Raw genomic sequence first — 24,982 nt, 5'->3', positions numbered from 1 at the left:
TCATTTCATATGAATAAATGTATCCATTATCTCTTACCGGGGTACTGGAAACGTGGTGTCTCCCTCGCTAATCTCGGCGTGCAGCGCTCTGTACACGAGCGCTCTATGGTTTAAAGATCAAGCGCTGTATGTTGCCATAGTTACCGGGCGTCTATGGCTGACGTTCTATGTACTCTATGGTGCTGGGGAAACAGCGTGTGCTCGCGGGGGTAAACAAAAACAAAGGACTAAATCGCTGGAAGCGCGTTATGTATTGACCAAAGTAACCCGAGAAATGTAAACAAAGAAATGTAAACAATGAAGCGGACTATATCGCTGTCAGAAAAATCAAGTGTGTGTAGGCACGTGAGTAAAAGTAAACGTCTGAAAACATACACGTGGGAGTGTATCTATTGAAAGGTAATGTTCACACGAAAAAATGATGATCACACTAAAATACTAAAATAAACGTGTGGTATGTACAAGGCAAAACGTACTAGTTCAGACTGTAATATGAGCTGAAATGCAAAATGTTTCAGAAATTATCCATATAGTGATTTATAGATAACAGTGAAAGTCCAATCTTTCATTAAGCCCTTTCGGCTGGAGGGTGCACAAATAGTCTATCCAGAAGATTTCTCTGCGCAGTAGGTGGCTGTTGTTATCTCGGCCCGGCAGGGTTGCCACTTTTTCAAGTATACAGAATTTCAGTTGGCTTGCGTTGTGCTTTGCTTCATTAAAGTGTACTGCTATGGTAGATTTGTCATTTTTTAATCGAATGTTACTTTTATGTTCTACAATTCTGGTCTTAATTTTCCTTTGTGTCTTGCCTACATATGAGAGACCACAAGGGCATCTCAATAAGTAGATTACGTTTGAAGTGTCGCATGTTCCAGATACCTTCAATTTTATAGACGATCCTTTTGTGGGGTGGTTTAAGGTATTTCCTTTTATTATTGCAGAACAGTTCCCACAGTTATGGCATGGTAGAGTTCCTTTGTAAGTGCCATGTTCTGTTGTTTTCGCTTCCTTTACCAGTTCTTTCAAATTCTTAGTTCTTTCGTACGCAAAGATTGGTTGGTGTCTGAATAGATTTTTAAAATCATCTTCAAGTGCAAGCATTGGCCAATGTGTTTTGATTGATTTTTTGATCATAGGACTATTTGTAGAATATTTTGATACGAATACGGATCTGTGTTCATCAATCTTTTCTTTGGGTTTTAAAAGATATTCTCTTTGTAATGTTTCAGCTCTCTGAGAGGCAGAATCCAAGATGGCTTGGGGGTATCCTCTTTTTCTGAATTTTTCCAACATGTCTTTTTTATGTTTTTGATACAGTTCCTTTGTAGATGCTATTCTTTTGATCCTTAGTATTTGTGAAAAAGGTAAATGCTGTTTGAGCGAAGTTTGGTGGAAACTTTTGAAGTGAAGTAAGTTGTTTCTGTCTGTTTTTTGGTGAATATGGATGTTGTGATGTTGCCATTTTTGTTGGTTAATTGTACGTCCAGAAATGATAGAGACTCTTTGTCTATGGTGAAGGTGAATTGTATTCTTTCATCAATTTGGTTCAGTGAATTCAGTTCTTTGATCAGATTTTCTTTACTCCCTTTCCATAACACAAAGATATCATCAATGTATCTCTTGTAGAGAATTAGGTTATTGGCCCATTCTTCTTTGTTCAGTATGTGATCTAGCTCATAACGGTGCATGAACATGTTGGCATAAGTAGGCGCGGCACAATTGCCCATGGAAGTGCCCGACATTTGGATATAAAAGTAGTTCTCCCATTCAAAATAACTGTGGTATAGCGTGAAGTGCAGTAACTCCATTAATAGTATTTTGAGTTTTTCTGGTTTGTTCTCATGTACGAGAAAACTTTCCACGGCTAGTAAGCCTGAATCATGCGGTATGGATGTGTATAATGATTTCACGTCTATACTTGCCATGATCATGTCTGTGGTGAAATTGCTTTTTTCTGATTCCAGAATATTCAAGAAGTGTGTGGTATCCTTGATGTAGGTAGAACTATTTTGTACCATGTTCTGGAAGTGTCTATCCATGGGCAATTGTGCCGCGCCTACTTATGCCAACATGTTCATGCACCGTTATGAGCTAGATCACATACTGAACAAAGAAGAATGGGCCAATAACCTAAAAATGGCAACATCACAACATCCATATTCACCAAAAAAACAGACAGAAACAACTTACTTCACTTCAAAAGTTTCCACCAAACTTCGCTCAAACAGCATTTACCTTTTTCACAAATACTAAGGATCAAAAGAATAGCATCTACAAAGGAACTGTATCAAAAACATAAAAAAGACATGTTGGAAAAATTCAGAAAAAGAGGATACCCCCAAGCCATCTTGGATTCTGCCTCTCAGAGAGCTGAAACATTACAAAGAGAATATCTTTTAAAACCCAAAGAAAAGATTGATGAACACAGATCCGTATTCGTATCAAAATATTCTACAAATAGTCCTATGATCAAAAAATCAATCAAAACACATTGGCCAATGCTTGCACTTGAAGATGATTTTAAAAATCTATTCAGACACCAACCAATCTTTGCGTACGAAAGAACTAAGAATTTGAAAGAACTGGTAAAGGAAGCGAAAACAACAGAACATGGCACTTACAAAGGAACTCTACCATGCCATAACTGTGGGAACTGTTCTGCAATAATAAAAGGAAATACCTTAAACCACCCCACAAAAGGATCGTCTATAAAATTGAAGGTATCTGGAACATGCGACACTTCAAACGTAATCTACTTATTGAGATGCCCTTGTGGTCTCTCATATGTAGGCAAGACACAAAGGAAAATTAAGACCAGAATTGTAGAACATAAAAGTAACATTCGATTAAAAAATGACAAATCTACCATAGCAGTACACTTTAATGAAGCAAAGCACAACGCAAGCCAACTGAAATTCTGTATACTTGAAAAAGTGGCAACCCTGCCGGGCCGAGATAACAACAGCCACCTACTGCGCAGAGAAATCTTCTGGATAGACTATTTGTGCACCCTCCAGCCGAAAGGGCTTAATGAAAGATTGGACTTTCACTGTTATCTATAAATCACTATATGGATAATTTCTGAAACATTTTGCATTTCAGCTCATATTACAGTCTGAACTAGTACGTTTTGCCTTGTACATACCACACGTTTATTTTAGTATTTTAGTGTGATCATCATTTTTTCGTGTGAACATTACCTTTCAATAGATACACTCCCACGTGTATGTTTTCAGACGTTTACTTTTACTCACGTGCCTACACACACTTGATTTTTCTGACAGCGATATAGTCCGCTTCATTGTTTACATTTCTTTGTTTACATTTCTCGGGTTACTTTGGTCAATACATAACGCGCTTCCAGCGATTTAGTCCTTTGTTTTTGTTTACCCCCGCGAGCACACGCTGTTTCCCCAGCACCATAGAGTACATAGAACGTCAGCCATAGACGCCCGGTAACTATGGCAACATACAGCGCTTGATCTTTAAACCATAGAGCGCTCGTGTACAGAGCGCTGCACGCCGAGATTAGCGAGGGAGACACCACGTTTCCAGTACCCCGGTAAGAGATAATGGATACATTTATTCATATGAAATGAGACATTTGTATCATGTCACGCAATGACACTTAGATTTTATTTACCCCATTACAGCTAAATACCCCGAACGAATAATTCCATGTATTAAGGTCAGTACCCAGTGTGTGGGTCTTTATTATTATTTTTCTGCTTTTCTTTCACCATTTGGACAAGAGCACTGTTTAGTAAAAAAAACGTCATGAGTGTTTTCACGAATTGTATTAGTTTAACCATAGCATGTGGAGTAGCACTGTTGTATTATGCTAAAATATGAACGTGTTTCTATATAGGGACCATTCCTTTTTGAATACTGATTGTGACTTATGATTTGTGTTTCTAGAGTTTATGAAGTCCCCTGAGGAAGGGCGTTATGCTTGAAATGCATTGGGCAACTACATTAATGTGAAAAAAATGTTTTTGAAACATGGAATATGTTGAATAGTCATGAATATAATGACATATTTTGAACAAAATAAGAAATAAATGAATCATTCAATATGAAAGCAAAATTTGCACGAGAATCTATGAAAGTTTGAAAAGGAGTGCATGGATGGAATGCATCTTGTGTTCACAGGATACATAATTTAATGGTGATATATCTGAATCTTGGTAAGCCCAGCAAGATTACCACCCATTGCACCAACGACAGTATTACCCCAACTCAACAACTTTCTAAACAATTACCCCCAAAAAAAGAGTGCGGGACCCATAACTAATCATTTGTAAATGTTTTAGAGGCCATCTGAATCTCCATATGTCATCAGATCAGCTATTTTGCATACATTGACAATCTGTGAAATTTAATGATAACAGGGCAGTACAAATACATGTAGCTGTTCAATATGCAGCTTATGAAAGGAACTGGGGGTAACGCTTTTCAGGGATTCTTATTGCTTGGACCTGGGTGGGGCTTCTCTCTCTTCCAAGTAGTTTTAGACCAGGGTGGAAGGGCTGTATTGTAGAATAAAAACTGCATGGTTATCACTCTTGAATTGATGGCTTTCTTGTGTTCCTAACCTTCTGAAAAGATGGGCGACACCGATGGGGAAGGATGTCAGGTGAATCTAAATGAAGCTTAGTCACACGAGCAGCCCTTTGCTCCTTGCTTCTGTTGCTGGTTGCAAATCGCCATGTAGGTCTGATGAAGCCTTGTTGCACTTGATTTTCAGTGGAAGATTTGTCTTTAAGGTCTGGTAATTCCACTGCGAATGCTCAACGCAGCTCACAACTTAGAAAGAATGATACCACAGAGGCAGGTTTGAAGGGTAAAGGCCAGACCCCAGAGCAGATGCCTGTACATGGCAAACAGAGGAGCAGGAAAAACAGAGGTGAGTGATTTCTATTTGGAAATTAATAGACTGAACCAACCTGAATAAATAGACATTTTGTATCTTTTGTACAATGACATGCTTGGGTTATCCTTCCTCCATTAGAAAGATCATTAGTGAATATTTTTTTTTAAGAACAACTTTTATTTGTTTTCCATTCTTGAGCTGCCAGTTTTGTTTAGGCCCATTTTATGTTTACTGGTGGATGCACGTAAAAGTACTTCTGTTAGAAATATAGCATGCTGCAATGATATAGTACATAATAACATTAAGTTGTGTATGAATTTCGTTTAAAAGGATTCTTGGGTACAGCTGATTTTCAGTGGGACACATGTACACACACCCGATAGCTGCCAAGGTGTAAATTGCACAGAAGACTATACAATTACCGTTAAGTAAAGCAATGTACATGATTCTAATTTCTAGGAGAAGGACTCGATTACAGGGGTCTTTGGTGAGCAGGCATAGTTGTTACATTTGGAGTTAAGCAGGAAAATGTGAGATTTGAGGGCGATTTTAAAAGCTTGTATGTTTGAGGCGATGTACAGCTTGGGTCAAGGCATTCGATTGTAATGGCAGAGTAAGCGGGGGCTGTCAACCGAGGCACAGCATGTGGATGGCTTATGCATTGCGGTGAGATTGTTGGATGCAGAGAGCAGTATTCACATCTGTGTGACTATCTGGTGACATACTGAGGACGGGAGGGTGTGCTGTAGAGTGAGATGTCCAGACTAAGGAGTTTGTAAAGAACTTGGAATTCAGCTGCTAGACACCCAAACTGAATGCAGTATTGATACATGAGGGGCTTATGGGGAAGACTAAATAGGTTCAGTGTTGCAAAATTTTTTTGTTAAATTACCAAGCCAACTCAGAGAATGTTGCTTTATTCCAGCTTCCTTCTAACTAGGATATTGAGATATATGGCTGTACGAAAAGGGAGGCAAGAGCAAATTATTTGGATATTTAGTAGAATTCTGCCACACTTCCGGGAGTGTAGGTAGAATATTCAATTCACATCTTGTCAGACATTAATCCCAATGTTTGAGGCATGTGGGCTGCTGAATTCATATCTTAGCATGGATCGCCGCCTAGTGTTGGGTCCAGATGTTTGCACCTTGTTGTCTTGGAAGAGACTTCGAAGTATCACGAGATAGGTGACTCCTCCCCTGGACTACAGTGCGCATGGGCATCTTCTCCATCTTCAGATTGTTTTCTCTGCCATTGGGTTCGGATGCACTTCGACAACTCCAACTTCGGGACCGAAGTTTTTCAACTTTCTAAGGCCAAAAACCTTATACTTTCGACGGTATTGTTTCCGCTTGGTATCTTTCGACTCGACAACTCTTTCCATCTATCTCTGGTAGTTGACGCGGGCCGTTGGGCCTTTTCGACGCCACGTGGGCCTCCTGCCAATGGAAAGGACCCCGTTCAAAAGATGCCCACAATGTCGATCCAAGTTTCCACATAGCGACAAGCATACAGTATGCAACAGGTGCCTATCTCCGGAGCACAACGAAGAAAACTGGCCAGCTTGTGCTCTGTTCCGGTCGAAGAAAACTATCCGGAACCGAAGAGCTGCTCGACAAGAGATGCAGCGACAGGCACCTGAACCGGAAAACATTTTCGACAACGAACATGAACTCCCAGAGGCAGCGGACTCTGACCTAGAACTAGTCACAGTAGAAGACCAGTCGGACTCCGATGACGACATCCCACCGGGGCAAACCGTGAGTACCAAAGCCCCTTCTCTGCCTCCACCTCCAGACAAGGCTCCGGTCAAAGCATCGCCTAAAAGCCTTAGCCGCGACCGAAACACTGCTTCAGAAGCCCCGCCTTCCTGCTCGGCTCCGAAGACCATACCCAAGCCTTCCGGTACTCCGGGACCGAGCAAAACACTTACCAAAAAGGCCGTCAACTCAAAAACGGCCGCAGAGCCGAGAATGGGCGCCGACATTAAAAAAGTTGTCGATCCGAGAAAGGCAGTCGAACTAAAGAAGGGCGTCGATCCGAAAAAGTCAGTCGATCCAAAGAAAACGGTCGACCCGAAAAAAGGAATCGACCCAAAGTCGTCGATCCGAAGACTGCCACTGGGCCGAAGAAGGCCGTCTAACCGAAAAAGGCAGATGAACCAAAAAAAGTCGTTGAGCTGAAAAAACACATCGAGCCGAAAAGGGCTGTCGACCCGAAAAGGATCGTTGAACCGAAGAAGGTCGTCGAGTCGAACAAGGCCGTCGAGCCAAAAAGAGCCGTCGAGCCAACAAAGGACGTCGAGCCGAAAAAAGCTCAACAGAAAAATAAAAACAAGCAAGCGACGATCCAAAAACTTTGGCGCCGAAGCCACGGACAGTGGAAGAAGAACTCTTTCAGCCTGATCCAATGAGCCCAGACCAAAATAAACCTGATACAGGACATATAGCAGTTTACAATAAGAACAAGAGAAGACTGGACACTGAGTCTCCTTCTCCTGTTTCTCCTAAGAAAAAGGACTTTGGGACATCCCCTTCTAGACTTTTCACACCTCCTCCTTTCACTCCTAACATGCTTTATGTTCCATATTCTCATACACCTCCACACTATGATGAGGGAGAAGACATGGGTTAAGACCCTCAACAGGATTTTATAGACCCTGATGATCAAGGAAACCAGGATCACACATGGGACGATCAGAATGACCCTGATGACCCATATGATACACAACCCATACCCGATCCCTCGACATACCCCACAAAGCCATCTCCTACTGACGACACTGTCGCCTTTAACCAGTTAGTTGACAGAGCAGCTCAGTATCATGGCGTAAGCATGCACACTGACCCTGTAGAGAAGGATTTCCTATTTAACACCTTCCCAACATCAGAGGAAAGTGTACGTATACTCCCTATGCTAAAGGTAGTCCTAAAGCACGCACCAGACATCTTTAAAGACCCAGCCAGAGCGCGTGTCCTCAATCCAAGAATTGAAAAGAAATATAAACCAGCCCCTACAGACCCCTCTTATATCAAGTCTCAGTTACCACTAGACTCTCTAGTTGTTTTTAATGCTAGGAAAAGGGCAAATTCGCAAACAGGTGATGACACCCCTCCTGACAAGGAGTCAAAAATCTTAGAAGCCTCAGGGAAAAGAGTGGCCTCTCAGGCAGCAAAAACCTGGAGAATTGCAAATACACATGCTCTCCTAGCACGCTAAGACGGAGCACACTATGATGAACTGGAGGGATTATTACAACACCTACCAGAACCCTATAAATCAAAAGCTAATGACCCAATACAGGAAGGGAAATTAATCACCAACTCATCCATAAAATGCACCCTTGATGCAGCTGATACAGACGCTAGGTCTGTCAACACTACTGTGTTGCTACGCCGGCATGCCTGGCTCTGCATCTCGGGTTTTAAAAATGAGGTGCAATCTACCATACTCAATCAACCCATTAACCAGGATTTCTTGTTTGGCCCTGCTGTTGATACCATCTTAGAAAAGATGAAAAAAGATACTGACACCGCTAAGTCCATGGGTGCACTTTAATTTCAACAGTCTAGGAGCTCCTTTCGTCGCTCCTCTTTTCGAGGCTCAGGCAGAGGCAACACATCCCAAACCTCTTCATCATTTAAATGTACTACACAAGGCACCTTTAATAAAGGCTCCAACCGAGGAGGTTATAGAGGGAACAATAACAAGGGCAGAGGACGTGGTGGTAATAACACCAGAGCCTCCACCGCTAACAAACAGTGACTTGTTGACACTCCCTCCAGACCACTTGACAGCAGTCGGAGGCAGAATAACACAATTCCTACCAGTCTGGAACTCCATTACAACAGACAGGTGGGTGAGACAAATTATCCAGTATGGTTACTGCCTGGAACTCACTTCTACTCCACCCAACATACCGCCCAAACACTGTCCAATGTCCAAAGAACACATCACGCTGTTACAACAAGAGGTGCTATCCATGCTGGAAAAGGGTGCCATAGAGCCAGTACCTTTTCAACATCAAGGGACAGGAGTATACTCTCTATACTTCCTCATTCCCAAAAAGGACGGATCCCTCAGACCAATATTGGACCTCAGACCTCTGAATTAATACATACTCTCAGAGCATTTCCATATGATCACTCTACAACAAGTACTCCCACTACTCCAGCAAGGCGACTTTCTTGCTACATTAGACCTCAAAGATGCATACTTTCACATCCCTATACATCCAGCTCACAGGAAATACCTCAGGTTCACAATAGAAGGTCTCCACTATCAATTCAAAGTTCTCCCCTTCGGGGTAACTACAGCACCAAGGGTTTTTACAAAATGCCTATCAGTAGTAGCAGCACACCTCAGAAGGCAACACATCCATGTGTTCCCCTACCTCGACGATTGGCTCATAAAAGCCAACTCATACGCACAGTGTGCAAGCCATACGTCGCAGACAATCCAACTACTGCACAGTCTAGGATTTTCCATAAATTACCCAAAATCACATCTGCAACCCTCCCACATACAATACCTGGAAGCAACAATAAATACCTCAGTGGCAAAGGCATATCCAAATCCAGCCAGGATAGCCAACATACAATCTCTCATTCAAAGATTTCAGCCACAACACTCCCTGCCAGCTCGAGTGTTCATGCAGCTTATATGCATGATGGCCTCCTGCATATTCATTGTCCCTCATACTCTTCTTCAAATGTGTCCCTTACAGGAATGCCGAGCACGGCAGTGGAACCAATCTCAAGGACAACTAAAAGACCTAGTGTTGGTAGACAGTTGCACTTACAAATCTCTGGGGATGGTGGAACCCACAACACCTTTCCAAAGGGCGACTGTTCCAAGAGCCAGTTCCACAAGTAGTATTAACAGCGGACGCATCACTGACTGGTTGGGGAGCCCATCTCCTTCAATACACAGTCCAAGGTCTCTGGACAGTCAAGCAAAAGATACTACATATAAACCACTTAGAGTTACTAGTAGTATTTCTAGCAATGAAAGCCTTTCAGAAATACTTGCGCAACAAGGCTGTGTTAATGCGAACGGACAACATGACATCCATGTACTACATCCAAAAACAGGGAGGGACACACTCTCTGCAGCTATCTCACCTAGCACAGAGCATATGGAGGTGGGCAATTCCAAAGAACATTTTTCTCCTGGCAGAACACCTTCCAGGGATAGACAATCAGATAGCAGATCTACTAGGCCAGTCAACAAATACACGAATTGGAGATTCACCTTAACACCTTGGCTGCTGTGGTTATTTTTCCCCTGTGCTGGAAAATTCTTGATGCCATATATTCATGACGAGCTCAGCTCGTCATCAGCACACGACCACCGTGGCTGATGACGAGCTGAGCTCGTCATCAGCATCGAAGGGGTTAAAGTTCTACAACTATTCTTCCAAAAGTGGGGACATCCAGAAATAGATCTGTTTGCCACAAAAGAAAACTCAAAATGCACGTCCTTTGCCACCAGGTTCCCACACTCGTTGTCCCGAGGCAATGCGATATGGATGAACTGGTCAGGCAGATTTGCGTACGCTTTTCCACCAACCCCACTGATTCCATTAGTGGCATGCAAACTAAGGCAACAGTCGCTCACAATGATCCTGGTTGCTCCCACATGGGCAAGACAGCCATGGTACACGACGCTCCTAGAACTCTCAGTAGTTCCTCACCAAAGACTGCGCCTTTCACCACAATTGCTAACACAGAACCATGGAGAAATCAGGCACCCAGATCCCAATCAGATGAACCTAGCGATCTGGATCCTGAGGTCGTAGAGTTCGGATATCTTAACTTGCCTCCAGATTGCATGAACATTATCAAGGAAGCAAGGCGTCCCACTACCAGAGCATGTAACGCAGCTAAATGGAAAAGATTTGTAATTTATTGAAATAATAACCAAATCAATCCATTAGATGCCTCCATCCAAAACAATGTTACCTGCTACATCTTCAAAGATGTAATCTAGCATACTCATCCATAAGGCTACACCATGCTGCTATAGCAGCATATCTTCAAAAGAGACAACATGTGTCCCTGTTCAGAATACCCCCTATCAAAGCTTTTATGGAAGGACTTAAAAGAATTATCCCTCCAAAGCATCCACCTTCACCAGTCTTCACCAGTCTGGAACTTAAGCATAGTACTTACCAGATTCATGGGACCACCCTTCGAACCACTTCATTCATGTGAACTACAATTCTTAACATGGAAGGTGGCATTTTTAATTGCCATTACCTCCCTCAGGCGAGTGAGTGAGCTACAAGCACTAACCATTCAGGAACCCTTCATGCAAATACACCACAATAAGGTTGTGCTTCGTACAAACTCTAAATTTATGCCAAAAGTTATCTCCACTTTCCACATCAATCAGTCCATAGAATTGCCATTTTTTTTCAAAACCTGCAGTCAGTGGCTGAAAGAGCTCTACACACACTAGACGTTAAAAGAGCCCTGCTATATTACGTTGACAGAACTAAACCATTCAGAAAGACAAAGCAACTATTTGTTGCCTTTTCACCACAACATATGGTTAATCCCATTTCTAAGACAGGAGTAGCCAGATGGATAGTTAAATGCATTCAAATATGCTATCAAAAGGCAAAGCGCACTTTAACAGTTCCCCCAAAAGCCCACTCAACGCGCAAAATGGGAGCATCCATGGCTTTCCTAGGAAATATTCCCCTAGAAGACATATGTAGGGCAGCTACATGGTCTACCATACACACTTTCACTAAAGATTACTGTGTTGACGTGCAAGCTAAGCAACAAGCTGCTTTGGGCCAGGCTGTCCTTAAAACTCTTTTTCAAACCACTGCAGCTGGTACAGGCGACCACCGCTAGAGGAGAAGCTGCTATACAGTCTATGCTAAGATATGAATTCAGCAGCCCACATGCCTCGAACGGAAAATGCTACTTACCAGTATGCATCTGTTCTTGGCATGTAGGGCTGCCGACATTCATATCGCCCACCCTCCTCCCCGGTGCCTGTCACAGCTGCAGGGTTATCTTCTTTACATACATTTACATGGTCATCTCTTACTTTCCTATACTCCATCTTTGCCACTATGGCGAAAAACAATATGAAGATGGAGAAGATGCCCATGCGCACTGTAGTCCAGGGGAGGAGTCACCTATCTCGTGATACTTCGAAGACTCTTCCAAGACAACAAGGTGCACACATCCTGACCCAACACTAGGCGGCGATCTATGCTAAGATATGAATGTCAGCAGCCCTACTTGCCAAGAACAGATGCATACTGGTAAGTAGCATTTTCCTTTCTGGCCATGTGGGATGGAAAGAACATTGAAGAGATTTGGATGTCATGGCCAGTAGGAAATGGGAGTAGCTGCAAGAAGTAATCATGCTACTGAGGAAAGTGGTGTAAAGAATAGAGTGGTCCCAGGACAGATCCTTGTAGATGCAATATATAAGGATGTAGGTAGAGCGTTTTATTAACAAATATGATACTAGGGAGTAGGTAGTTATTTAGTAGATGTATAAAGTCAGCGATCTGCACCGCACACAATATTGAGAGAAAAGAGGGTAGTAATCCATAGTTTTGGACGCTGATGTGAGGGCAAGGATAATGAGCATGGAAGAGAGGTGATTATGGTGGGCTGAGGTAATGAAATTGGCAACATTACTTTTTACAGTCTGACAGGAGTTAAGTGAAGTATGTGAAATCACATGTGTAAAACTCTGTCCACCTAGAGTTCTTGTAGTCTCTGTTATTGCCATTTAAGGGTAGGCGTTTGACTTTTGGTGTTTATTTGCTTCAAGGCGCAAATCGTTTTTTTGGCAATATTTTGTTTGTTTTTAATGGAGGGGGGATGCTAATTCCTCTCCTTGTTCATCTGAGGTAGTTTATTTACTTTGATGTTTTTTTAACGTCTTTTTCTCTGTTGTGATGCAGCTCCAAGAACCCTTTCAAACTATTGCCATCAAACACACTTTTCTACTTAACAAACAAGTACACTGTGCAAAAAACTAAAACTAAATTCTTTACTCCGTTCCACTCCGCTCAGTCTGTTTCTTTAGAGGTTTCCTTTCCTTTTTCAAAAGTTTATTTAAAACCCTTTTTAATTCCCCATACCATCTCTTTTGCAACTGTGCTGTTTTCTCTCCATTGGAAGGCCGTTTTCAACAATTGCTGTTGTTGGTATCCGTTTTGTTTGCCCATGCTTGATGGCACCCTGCTTTCTAGCTACGAGTGAATATGCAGAGGATAATTGCATGCATGTGCAAAATGAAATATTTGTGCCCCATATTGGAAGGCAGTGGTTGTTGAGCACTCTAAACTATAGCGTGAGTGAGTTGAAAGTCATTCAACACATTCAACAGCGTGGTAACTTAAGGAATCGATGCAGTACCACTTCTGAGCTTGTGTTTTCCTTCTAGCCACTGGCTTCCAGGGTCTCTTCTGGGACTGTAGGTCCCTTTTAGTTGGAGCTTGGGCTGATACGGAGATGTAGTTGAAGACAGAAAACAAAACAATCAGCACTGTTTGTTTAAAGTCTAACCTAATTGCAGTGCGTCCTCTGGTTTTTAAGTTTGCAGATCACATGAGCAGCAGGTTTACTTTTCAATGGCCTCAACATACCATTCACCAGCATTATTAGATTCAGCACCAGCACTCTGGACGCAGAGGATACTTGAGAGGCAGGGATGCATCCTGTTCAGCAGAGCCCCTCACTTATTCAACAATATGTCACTGTTGTAGATTGAACTCAAGGTATTTACACAAGTGTCTGGAACCACTCTAGCAGGTGAATTTCCTTAGTATACAGCCATAGCCTGATAGCTCCCTTAGGGCTCCATCCTCCCTCCAACTGCCTTTGAGTATGAGGATTCATCCAGCACACAGACACTAACTTCAATGCATTATCAGATTCTGACTGTTCCACGTCCAGCAGTCTAAGCATGCACACTGTACATATATCATGTCTCAATATCATCCTCTTTCCTTGCACACAGGATAACCCAGGTTTGTGAATGGATAACATCTTCCCATTTCTTACCACACTGAGCATATGTGAGACAGATGCAAGAATCATTCAGGACTGACAAGACATTCTCTGTACTCTTCTCTGTCTTGCACAAGCAACACACACGACAAGGGCAGCACGAAACAATTTTCCCACATCAGCACACAGTCAGACTAGTTTGCAAGCCAATATGACCAGGTGACACATGAAAAAAAGCACCTGATTCTGTACGTAGTTCCAGGAGGTCTGGATACTGCATAACCCTCTCCTGTACATAATGATGACAGCACACAGTATGTTCAAAATGAAGTACTGAAAACATTTCAACGCCAGTAACTCCAGTGCTTCCCAATACTGGACCACTTCCGGTGCCACAGTCAGGAGGTACCCACCTACCAAACCCTGTGCTTTACACCCTCTAAAACCGTGAACACTGACCTCAGCAAGCTGAAACACACACACCAAGACCATCACTATTGCACTCTGCCTCCATTCCAGGGACCTGTCAGATCCTCCCATTTGTACAAAATGATAACTGGTTCCAGAGCATATATAAATAAAAAGAACGCATGAAACACCTCACAGTGTTGTACTCTGTTTCCAGTGTGACATACGTGTTAAAATATTCCATTTGTACACAATGACCCCTAGCTCCAAAGCAGGCACTGACGGAACTTGTGATGTCAAACCACATCACCAGTAGGTACTACACTTCCACAAGCTTCCTCTTGCGACAGGGTACTCCTCTTCTCCCACCTTGGTAACACCAAAAATTAAGATACTGCACTTCTCTATAATTTCACACCAAAAACGAGCTGCTCAATTTTGCTTACATTGGCAACACCAATATCTCAGTATGACAAGGTATGCACACCTTCCTCATAATTGCACCTAATTCCAAAACAGCATCCAGATGGGCTCACTTTCTCAGATTGCTGACTCACACATATTTGAACACATGCAATCTCCCAATAGCTAAAATGCATCACGTCAAACATTGTCTTTGCACAGTCTTTTTATTGAATTTTAATAAAGCAGGAAACTATCACGGCCGCAGCATAAACAAGTCCACAGAGCCTCTTAAATATCATATTATTGTCAGCACTTTGAAATCACAGCTTCCACCCCTCATAGTATACCGTAAATAGTATGGCCCCACCAAAAGTCTCACGTTTTGTGGTACTTTCATGGGCAGCCCCATGCTTTAGATACCTTTTCTTTCGGCTGCGGTGCAAATTTTGATGCCTGGGAAATATTCAAATGGTGAGAAATCTGCAGCTAGATAGTCGAAGGTAAGTAACTTGTACATCTCTCCTTAGTCAGCACCTCTTTCCATGTTTGTGCCAGCAGCACGGCAGTATTAAAATCCCAACATAATTATGGATTTCTGGTTGTATAGATGCCTAGATATTTGATATTTGAAGTGACCCCGGATTCCCTCAGTTTCACCTGAGCCAGATCTTCTGGCTGCCTCCTTGCGATTGGAACATCATGTGATTTTGCACAGTTAATTTTAAAGTATGATTCATCCCCATAAGTTGTAATGTTTCTAGCAACCTAGATGTTGAGCACTCTAGTACTGTAGGTACACATTAAAGTTGTCCTCATAGAGCGAGGGCCAGTCCTCGTGGCCCGAGTGCCACCTAATCTCTGACAATCGAGCATCCCGTTTAACCCAGTCTTCCAGTGGCTCAACTACAAGCTCAAAGAGGAGCATGGAGTGATAACATCCCTGCCTTGTGACCCTCTCTGAGGACAACACTCCATTGACGCGAACCAGTGCCCACGATCATAATATAATGTTGGACGTTCTTCAGGAAATGGGGCCCAAAGGGAATATCCTCAAAGATCTGAAACAGGGCAAATGAACTGAATTGAAAGCCTTTTTAAAATCAATCTAAACCACAGCCACCACCCCTTTCAACTCTGCCACCCTGGCCATGACCACCTGCAGTCAGAGTATGGTGTTGGGTCCCATGATTAATTAGAAAGTTGTTTTGGTTGAGGTAAATTCGGGGTCTTATTAACCATTTCAATTTAAAGGCCATGATTTTTAGCAGTGATTTTGGCCTGATTTTCTCAATGAGATTGTGTGTTAGGATTTTTCCACAGTTTGGCATTGACTACAATCATGGCGCCCCGGAGTTTGTATGGTAGTTGTCCTAATGCCTTCATCTCTTCATATAGCACTAAGAGGCGTGAGAACATTATGGGGAAATATTTCTTAACAAATTTTTGCTGTACACGTTAATACCTTGTGTTTTCCTGCCATTTATGTAGGTGATCGATGCCTGAATTCCCTCTAGTGTCAGCTGCACGTCCAACTCTCTTTTCTGCGGCCTATCTAACACCTTTAATATTGGGTCTGATGCTCTTTGGTTGTACTTTTTGGCAGTTGGAGGGGTCTGTGCCACATAAAAACTTATCATATCAAGCGGCAAAAGTCTCTTCCATTAAGGAGGCCCCCGTGAACCGCTCTCCGTCTTGTTGGTGCACCTGTGGCGATTATGCGGAGCTCCAGGTCTTGTGTTGCTAGTCAATATAACAATTTGCCTGCTTTATCTCCCCATTTATAAATCTGATTCTAAGTTGATGTCAAAATAGGAGGTTACCTTTTCTTGAAGCATACTCCCCAGCCAGCCCGAAGTGCAACTCTATTGGGGAGTAGTCAGATAGACGACGCTGAAGTACCCTCACCTCTGTAACTCCCTTCATATCAGTTGCTGCATAAAAAGTAGTCTAGATGAGAAAATGAGGAGTGGGAGAGGGGAAAAAAATGTATATTACCTCTTGGCGGGGTGCCATCTCCTCCAAACCCCACAAACCCCCAGAGTGTTGGCCTGTGTTTCACTGGATGTCGCACTGGGCATTGCCTTCCACTGAATGTACTGAGTACCAGGTTCATCACCGTGCTAAATTTACTACCCACTACCCATACTTTGGCTGAGTCTTACGTCACTTGTGTATCTAGCGGAAATTAAGGAGGATCCCTCCAGTGCCGTGGGTAAGCAGACTAGGCGGTTGACCTGGTATGACCCTCTAATGATCCAGTAAATGTAACAAAGTGACTAAGTGGGTCTGTGTGTACCCCAGATGGAATCAGTGGGAAGGATCACCGAAGAAGGATATCTGTTCCCCTTGTCCCTCTTGTGTACCCAGCATGCTAACTTAAGTTACAATCGTGTCTTCTCAAGAAGTTAAAATTGTTTTCTAGTATGTGAAATCTTTTGGGGAACAAGAGCATGTCGAGGGAAGTTTTTTTAACATAATTAAATGCCGCCCTCTTAAACTGATTCAGAAAAGGGGGGTGGTGATGAACAGAGTGTCTGAATTAAGCAGACCACTCTTACCCAGTCCAAAGATCAGGGCTTGATCCATCACCGTTATTTATCTCACTGCACCATCCCAGCTCAGAACCTGGCTATATGCAAATCAGTCTGTCCCTGGCCCAGTGCATCATGGGAACAGGGCAGACTAAACTACCAAGCCAATTCTTCACCAGAAAGGAGACAAGCTACCGGGGACCGGTTTCTGGCATTTCAGCCTTCTTCGGCCCGGCTTGCTTGAATCCTGATGGTGCAGTGAGAAAGGGTCTCATGTCTGAGTATACCCTGCCACACCCCCACCACCCCCTTTTCTGAATCATTTTGTCCACCATAAGCGTGGAAGGGTATACTCAGATGTGAGTCCCTTGCTCATTGCACCATCAGGATTCAAGCAAGCCGGGCCGAAGAAGGCTGAAATGCCAGAAAGCGGTCCCCGGTAGCTTGTTTCCTTCCCAGTATAAGAATTGGCTTGGTAGTTTGGTTTGCCCTGTTCCCATCATGCACTGGGACAGGAACAGACTAATTTGCATGTAGCCAGGTTCTGAGCTGGGATGGTGCAGTGAGCTAAAAAACGGTGATGGATCAAGCCCTGATCTTTGGACTGGGTAAGAATGGTCTGCTTAATTCAGACACCCTGTTCATCACCACCCCCTTTTCTGCATCATTTTGTCCACCATAAGCGTGGAAGGGTATACTCAGATGTGAGTCCCTTGCTCATTGCACCATCAGGATTCAAGCAAGCCGGGCCGAAGACGGCTGAAATGGCAGAAACCGGTCCCCGGTAGCTTGTTTCCTTCCCAGTATAAGAATTGGCTTGGTAGTTTGGTTTGCCCTGTTCCCATCATGCACTGGGACAGGAACAGACTAATTTGCATGTAGCCAGGTTCTGAGCTGGGATGGTGCAGTGAGCTAAAAAACGGTGATGGATCAAGCCCTGATCTTTGGACTGGGTAAGAGTGGTCTGCTTAATTCAGACACCCTGTTCATCACCACCCCCTTTTCTGAATCATTTTGTCCACCATAAGCGTGGAAGGGTATACTCAGATGTGAGTCCCTTGCTCATTGCACCATCAGGATTCAAGCAAGCCGGGCCGAAGACGGCTGAAATGCCAGAAACCGGTCCCCGGTAGCTTGTTTCCTTCCAAGTATAAGAATTGGCTTGGTAGTTTGGTTTGCCCTGTTCCCATCATGCACTGGGACAGGAACAGACTAATTTGCATGTAGCCAGGTTCTGAGCTGGGATGGTGCAGTGAGCTAAAAAACGGTGATGGATCAAGCCCTGATCTTTGGACTGGGTAAGAGTGGCCTGCTTAATTCAGACACCCTGTTCATCACCACCCCCTTTTCTGAATCAGCCCTCTTAAACTGGTTATTCAGCCCATTGATGTTCCAAGAGAGGATGCAGTGGTGTCTATGCTCGTTTAGGCCATAAAATGAGTATGTGTGGTGTAGCTTGCAATGAGTGTGCCACTGGCAAGGGTAAACAAAACCGTAACTCTGGATTCCCAGAGGGAGGGGTGTAATGAGTGACCCCCCCCCCCAAAACTAGTCACCCCCTCATGCACTGCTGGTACTGAGGCATCTATCTGTCTCTCAGTAAAATAACTACTTCAACTAATTACCCACTGTTTCAGAGAAACGTAGATAGTTCTCGAAAAAGTAGGGGACTGTGTCAGTCAAGAAGCAGTCTGGCCAAGGAAGGTCGAGAGACCAATAACCCTGTGTTCACTGCTCCCTCCTGGGCTTGATCAATACATCATTAAAGTAGCAGGATGTCTATAAAAGTACGTAAAATATTGCCCCAGGGCCGCAGCTCACTGTGACTCCATGAGAGGCATGTTTGGTATCAAATTTTGCGACAGCCTTCCCGACCTCCCCAGGAGTTCGGAGAGAAGGAGGTAGCAATCTGTGTACAGGTTGGCTGCGGGATTGGTAGTGGATTGCAGGGGCTCTGACAGAGCCTCAAAGATATGTGACTGCCATCTTGGATGGTTAAGCTATGTCCCGCTCCATCAAACATATTTCGCTTTTGAATGAATGAACAATATGTGGACAAACAGTCGAAGCATTATGCCTTTGTACTTGGTGCCTTTGTTTTGGATAAATGTGGTGTTTACCACAACGTTTACTTTGCATATATATTTGCAGTATCCCAGACTATTTTCTTTTTACCCAATTGACTATACACTATAACCTTTGATCTGTATTTAATTTCCCTGCTATTTACAGCATGTTAGGAGAACATTACAAACATTCTGCAAGAAAAAAACCTGTCTTGAAAATGCATTCTTAAGATGCTGTGGGAACACCTACTATCCTTCAATCTAAATGACCTGGGCTCTTAGTCCTAACTTACTGTCTCCTGTGTTTTCACATGGAGTTAGTTCTATCTCATTCCCAGTACCTTGGAGTCAAAAGGGCAAAGTGTATACTACTGCCTCTTTTAGTCAGAGAATTAAATCCAGAGAAGAGTCTCCAGCACTGAACTCTGGGTGTAAGAAGCATCACTGATGCACCTGCTGCTTAAAACCCACCATTTGTTGTGGGCAAAGACCACTCACGCCTTGCAGACCACACACACCTTGTGAGTCGAATTTCTGATTGCTCCCTGTACTCCAGTGGCCTTAAACTTGGCTCACACTCCCTTGACGTTCCTATTACAACAGCGACATACCCTATGTTGTCTCGCTTTTTTCATCATAAGCACCAAGAGTTTAACTGCCAGAAACTGAAACACTGAGTTGAGGCCTAAAATAAAATCCATACACAATAGGTTTAAACAAAATAATAATAATAATAATTCAGTTTACACAACATAAACAAGAACACCCAATAGGCTTCATAACAGTGTATGTATACAGATCAACGACCTCATTATCGGCACTTAGGACTGTAGGTAGCATCAAGGGAGAAACTGTCTCATGGGGAAGAAACACAATAACAGACAAGTAAAACATCGTGGGGAAGTAGCCAAGCCTGGCACATCTGTAGGTGGTGAATATCCCTAGTGGCCAACCCCTCCCTCACCTTCAGACCCCCGACCCAACTGGTGTACTCAACCCACCGCCCTCACTATCAGATTCGTCCTGGGTGGAAAGTTCCCCTTCTGCTAACCCTGACGCACACATGACCCGCAAGGCAAGTAAGTCGTCCTGCAGTTTCTCGTCCCTCCGAACGAGTTGCATGTGAGTTTCCTCAGCCAGGGACCACTCCCGAACATCCCTAAGCCAAATGGGCACCTTCTGGGCCCTCTGCCCCATCCAAGTAATCGCGACTCTGCTTCTGGGCTAGCACCAACATTAATTGTAAGAGTTTATATGAGAGCTTCCTGTTCTTTGGTCTGGGGACTAACGCAAGCAGACAATGCAGGGGTTCCATGGCTATCCGAAGGCCTGTAGCTCTGACTATGCGTTCCACCACCCCCACCCAGAAACGCCTGACCGAAGGAAAGTCCCAGGCTAAGTGCAGGAAGCCCACTCTCTCTGTGCTACATCTAGGGCATCCGTCTCCTCTATCCCCAGAGATACACCTCAGGAAAACTGGGGTTAGGTAGGTGCAGTGTAAATAATTAAAGTGTATTAATTTAAACCGTGCATTGCACAAGACCTTGCACTTGAGGGAGCCTAAGCACTTTCACTGCCCCTGTTCCATTGTAGTGCCAATGTCTGCCTCTCAGGCCGCCCGGGACGGTGGCAGCGGGGGGTGGAATCCTGTTTCCTGGCCTTATACAGCAGAGAGATCAGTTTGCACCCCTTTCCGCAGGAAAGAAGGATGTCCAAGTTGTGAGTCAGTGGTGGTGCGTCCAGGTACTGGGGCCAGGTAACCTTCACCACATCCTAGAGTCCTCGATAGTGCAAGTATTGTTCCCTCCCCAGGCCGAATGCCTCTTCCGCCTGCTCATAAGTTTGGAAGGACTCGTTGGGGTAAAGGTCAGCCAGAACGTCGCAAGCTCCCTATGGAAGGGTGCCCTCCGTAAGACCCTCTCCACAAACCGCTGCCAAGTGCCGGCCGCGTGACGCACAACATAAGGAAGAATCGCATCCGCCCACCTGCCCTGCATCATGGCGACCTGAGCAGCCAGACGTCCGCCCTACCCGCGTCCGTATACCAACGGGCCGGGCCGTATGCTGCAACTGTGCCGCATAGTAATATAAGTCGAAGCGTGACGCTTCCAGACCCCCCTCCTCATAACTGCATACAACAGTGTGGAGTGCTACCCTACTACGCCGACCCACCTAGAGAAGAGACGTGAGCAGCATATTGAGAGTGCGGAAAACTCGTGGGGGGAGAGGACACAGTGAGTTCTGGAGGACATATAACGTCAGAGGAAGCATCAACATTTTGGCGACGGCCAGCCGTCCCATCAAAGAGAGTGGCAAAGAATTCCAAAAGGACACCGACTGCTGTAAGGACGTGAGTATGCGATCCACATTCCGGGCCAGCAGCTGCGAATCTGTCGGGCCACCAGTATTCCAAGATAGCGGAATCCCTCTCGTTCCCATCGCAGCCCGAGGTCTCGGAAAGTCTCCCAAGGGCACTGAGTCAAGGCCCGCGAGCGGAAAAATCAAAGACTTACTGCGGTTAAGTCGCAACCCCGACGCCTCGCCAAACCGATCTAAGTGGTGCAGCAGTATCGGCAGTGCCTCCCTGGGATTAGTCAAATAGAACAATGCATCGTCCGCATATAAAGAGATGACGTTGCATGTGTCCCCCACCATGATACCCCATTGTTCCATATCCGTCCGGACTCGGACAGTAAAGGGCTCTATGGCCAGGGCAAACGGGAGCGGCCAGAGGACACACCCCTGACGTGTACCCCGTCCCAATCTCCATTCCTCAGACCGTGCGCCCCCAAGTTTCACCCTGGCACGAGGGGCCATATACAGCATGTAAATCCAACGACAAAAGTTGGGACCCAGCCCCACAGCGCGGAGGACCTCTAGTAGGTACCCCCAGTTGACGTGTCGAATGCCTTAGCAAGACACCAACACAATCTGCTCCTCCCGACCACGCACCTCATGAATAATGTGGTTCCGCTCCCCGGAACAAAACCGCACTGGTCTTCGTGGAACAAGTGAGACATATATGGTATCAAGCACGAGGCTAGCAACTTAGATGAGATCTTTACGTCCGTGTTGATCATTGTGATCAGACGATACGATGAAGGTTCATGAGCGTCCCCCGGCCCCCCTCTGCCCCCCCAGTTTCAGGATCATACATATTTCCCCCAGTGTCCTACTCGGTGGGAGAGTCCCGCTCTCAAACGCCTCATGGAATACCTGCAATAGGAGTCGGTGAAAGTGTACCCTCGAATGTCTGGTAAAATTCAGGAGGGAATCCGTCGCTTCCCGGGGACTTAGCCCGCAATAGGCCCTGCAGTGCGGTACGCACCTCCCCCAACGTCAGGGCTTCGTCTAGGTCCTTCTGCGCACAATAGGGTTTTAAAGTGAAATGAGGCATTTCTCATCATTGTGAGGGCATACTGACATATCCCAAAACTAAGGCTGTGAGTTTTCTTTGCCGTTAAAAAGGGTGACTGGCTTCACTCCTTCATGGAGCAGTCGAGCATCTCACCCTATACGCTCTTATGTCCAGATTCTTCAGTTTCTCCTATTGTATTATATCTTCCACAGTTCTTTGTAACTTCTCATGCACAATATCAATCACATTAAAGTGCTGTCCCCAGATGACCATTAGGTTAACATTCTTTGCCTTGTCCACCCTCCTTATTGGGCTCTTACTTCTCAGCAGCTAGTGTAGACACATCTTCCTGGTATTTTTGTGGGTGGGTGTCCCAGTCTACTTCATTGTGGTCACAAGGCATCATTCCCTCTCCAGACAGCCCTCCTCCTTTGTCAGAAATATCTCCCAACAGATTCCAGATTCCTATGTCATCTCTGTTCAGGTCCTGTTTAACAACTCTTCACCAAAATGTTGTATTTCCATATTGAACATTCTAAAGCATGCACACTCAGCTCATGCATCAGAGACTCCTCATGCCACAACAGCCCCGCCTCCTTCCCATCCCTATACAATACTCTCATTGTAGGAAGGGCGAGGCAATTATTTTCTATCTGGTAGAACGAAATAAATTGGATGTTTGATATGGCAGAGGCAGGCTGTTAGTGTCAGCTCATCTTATAAGCCACTAAGCATTTCTCCAAAGCAGTTGACGCACCAGACTCCTCGTCAGTTTCTGAACTCAGCAGGAACAATGCAGGTTCAAAATGAACCTGTGGAACCAATTACCTAAATGTAACAAATGTGAGGGATACTTGACAGATACCTTCTTATGAAGATGTGGGGCACCTGAAGAAGAAATGCTCTAGCTCAACAAAATGCAAGATGCCTACTTCCCACATGCATATATTTACTGTCACATCCATGTGAGAGTGAAAAATAGAAAATCCGAACATTCAGTGATAAAAGGCTAATGTTGCCAAATCTGGATCTCATTGTTTCGGATTGAAGCCAGCACTGATCCTATTAAAAAAGTGCTTAGCATTACTGGGAGTCCATCTCCCTTAGCAAGGGACGCATGTTTTTGATCTAGATTTATGCTTTTCTTTTTAAACTTTACCACCATTGGAGTTGGCAAATGAACACATTTGAATATATTTGGTTTCTTGTGTTTCGTGAAACACAATTAAAAATGAATCCCATCATTTACACAGCTCCAAAATTGCATATATCAATTTAATGATACCAGTTCTGTATTGGCGAGACTGATTATGCTATCTCCCCTTAAAAAGTGATAGCTACATTTCTCAACTGGAGCTCCTTAATTCTAGAGGTGTTTAGACATTAAACACCATCCATTCTCCTAGTTGTTCCTCCTCCTCTGGCACTGACGAGGCATAGATACATCTCTTACCTTGGAGAACGCCCTATAGTGAGTCCATGGACATGTTGGAGGTTTTGGAAATGTGTATTAACGTTTTTGGGGACCGTGAGGTGAGTGTAGCAGTGGGGCATTTCGAGTAGAGGCAATATCCAGGAGTCAATTGGCTGTCTGTAAATAATTAGTAATGATTTAAACTTTTGGTTATTTAGTTTTGGATTCTGATACAGGGTTTAACTCTAGTATCTTGAGCGCTGTCTCTCTGGGTATCTCAGGAGTGTCTGCTCATGGTTCCTGGCGTCCATCCTTAAGTATTCTCTTATCTTTCTTCATGGTTCCCTCTCGTCTGCTGACATGTCGTCTTCACACCTGTCACTGTGCACCTTTCTCCCTTGTCCTGGATTGCAAAGGTGCCTCATTCTCAGCCAGCTCTGTACCATGCAGCATTATGGCTAGACTCTGATTGTCAACCACAATGACAAGGTAGTGGGTTGCCTCTCATTTTTGCCCCAGGAGAGATTTGTACATTTTCCGTTGTCTCCTATGGATTGGGCCACTGAAGGTTGTGAACATTGGTTGGCTCCAATTGGTTCTTCCTATAGACATGTGTGCACCACGATGCTCTACAACCATTACCCTCACATTTTCCAGAAACACTAATGTTTGACATTTCAAAAATGTGAGAGTCCCTTTTGTGCTCTATACCATACTAATCTCCTGGGTGTCTAGCAGAGGAGCAATGGTACTGTACACCGTGCCACCCTAGACTTCACGGTTTCTAGAAGATGTGTAGTCTGCTTTAAAGGGAGCTTTCAGAAAATCTCAGAGTTTAGGGCTCTAATTGAGAAACATCCATTACTGTTCGAGCATGATAACCTGTTCGTTTTGAAAACTCAAAGCCAAGCACAGTAGAAAGCTGGACCCCTATGTT

At 44.3% G+C, this 24,982-nt stretch overlaps 1 protein-coding gene across 1 annotated transcript in view; it reads left to right on the top strand.

The window, feature by feature from the left end:
• LOC147750963 (uncharacterized) overlaps positions 1 to 24,982 on the top strand; it is a 199,901-nt gene that overhangs the window by 104,178 nt on the left and 70,741 nt on the right. The window contains exon 6 of the mRNA XM_086937406.1: positions 4,748 to 4,906. Within this exon, the coding sequence (XP_086793532.1) occupies positions 4,748 to 4,906 (159 nt within the window). The remainder of the gene's footprint in view (positions 1 to 4,747; positions 4,907 to 24,982) is intronic.

The sequence above is a fragment of the Lissotriton vulgaris genome, chromosome 1_1 (assembly GCF_964263255.1).
Source record: "Lissotriton vulgaris chromosome 1_1, aLisVul1.2, whole genome shotgun sequence".
Lineage (NCBI taxonomy): Eukaryota > Metazoa > Chordata > Amphibia > Caudata > Salamandridae > Lissotriton > Lissotriton vulgaris.
This window is presented reverse-complemented; position numbering and strand designations above follow the sequence as displayed.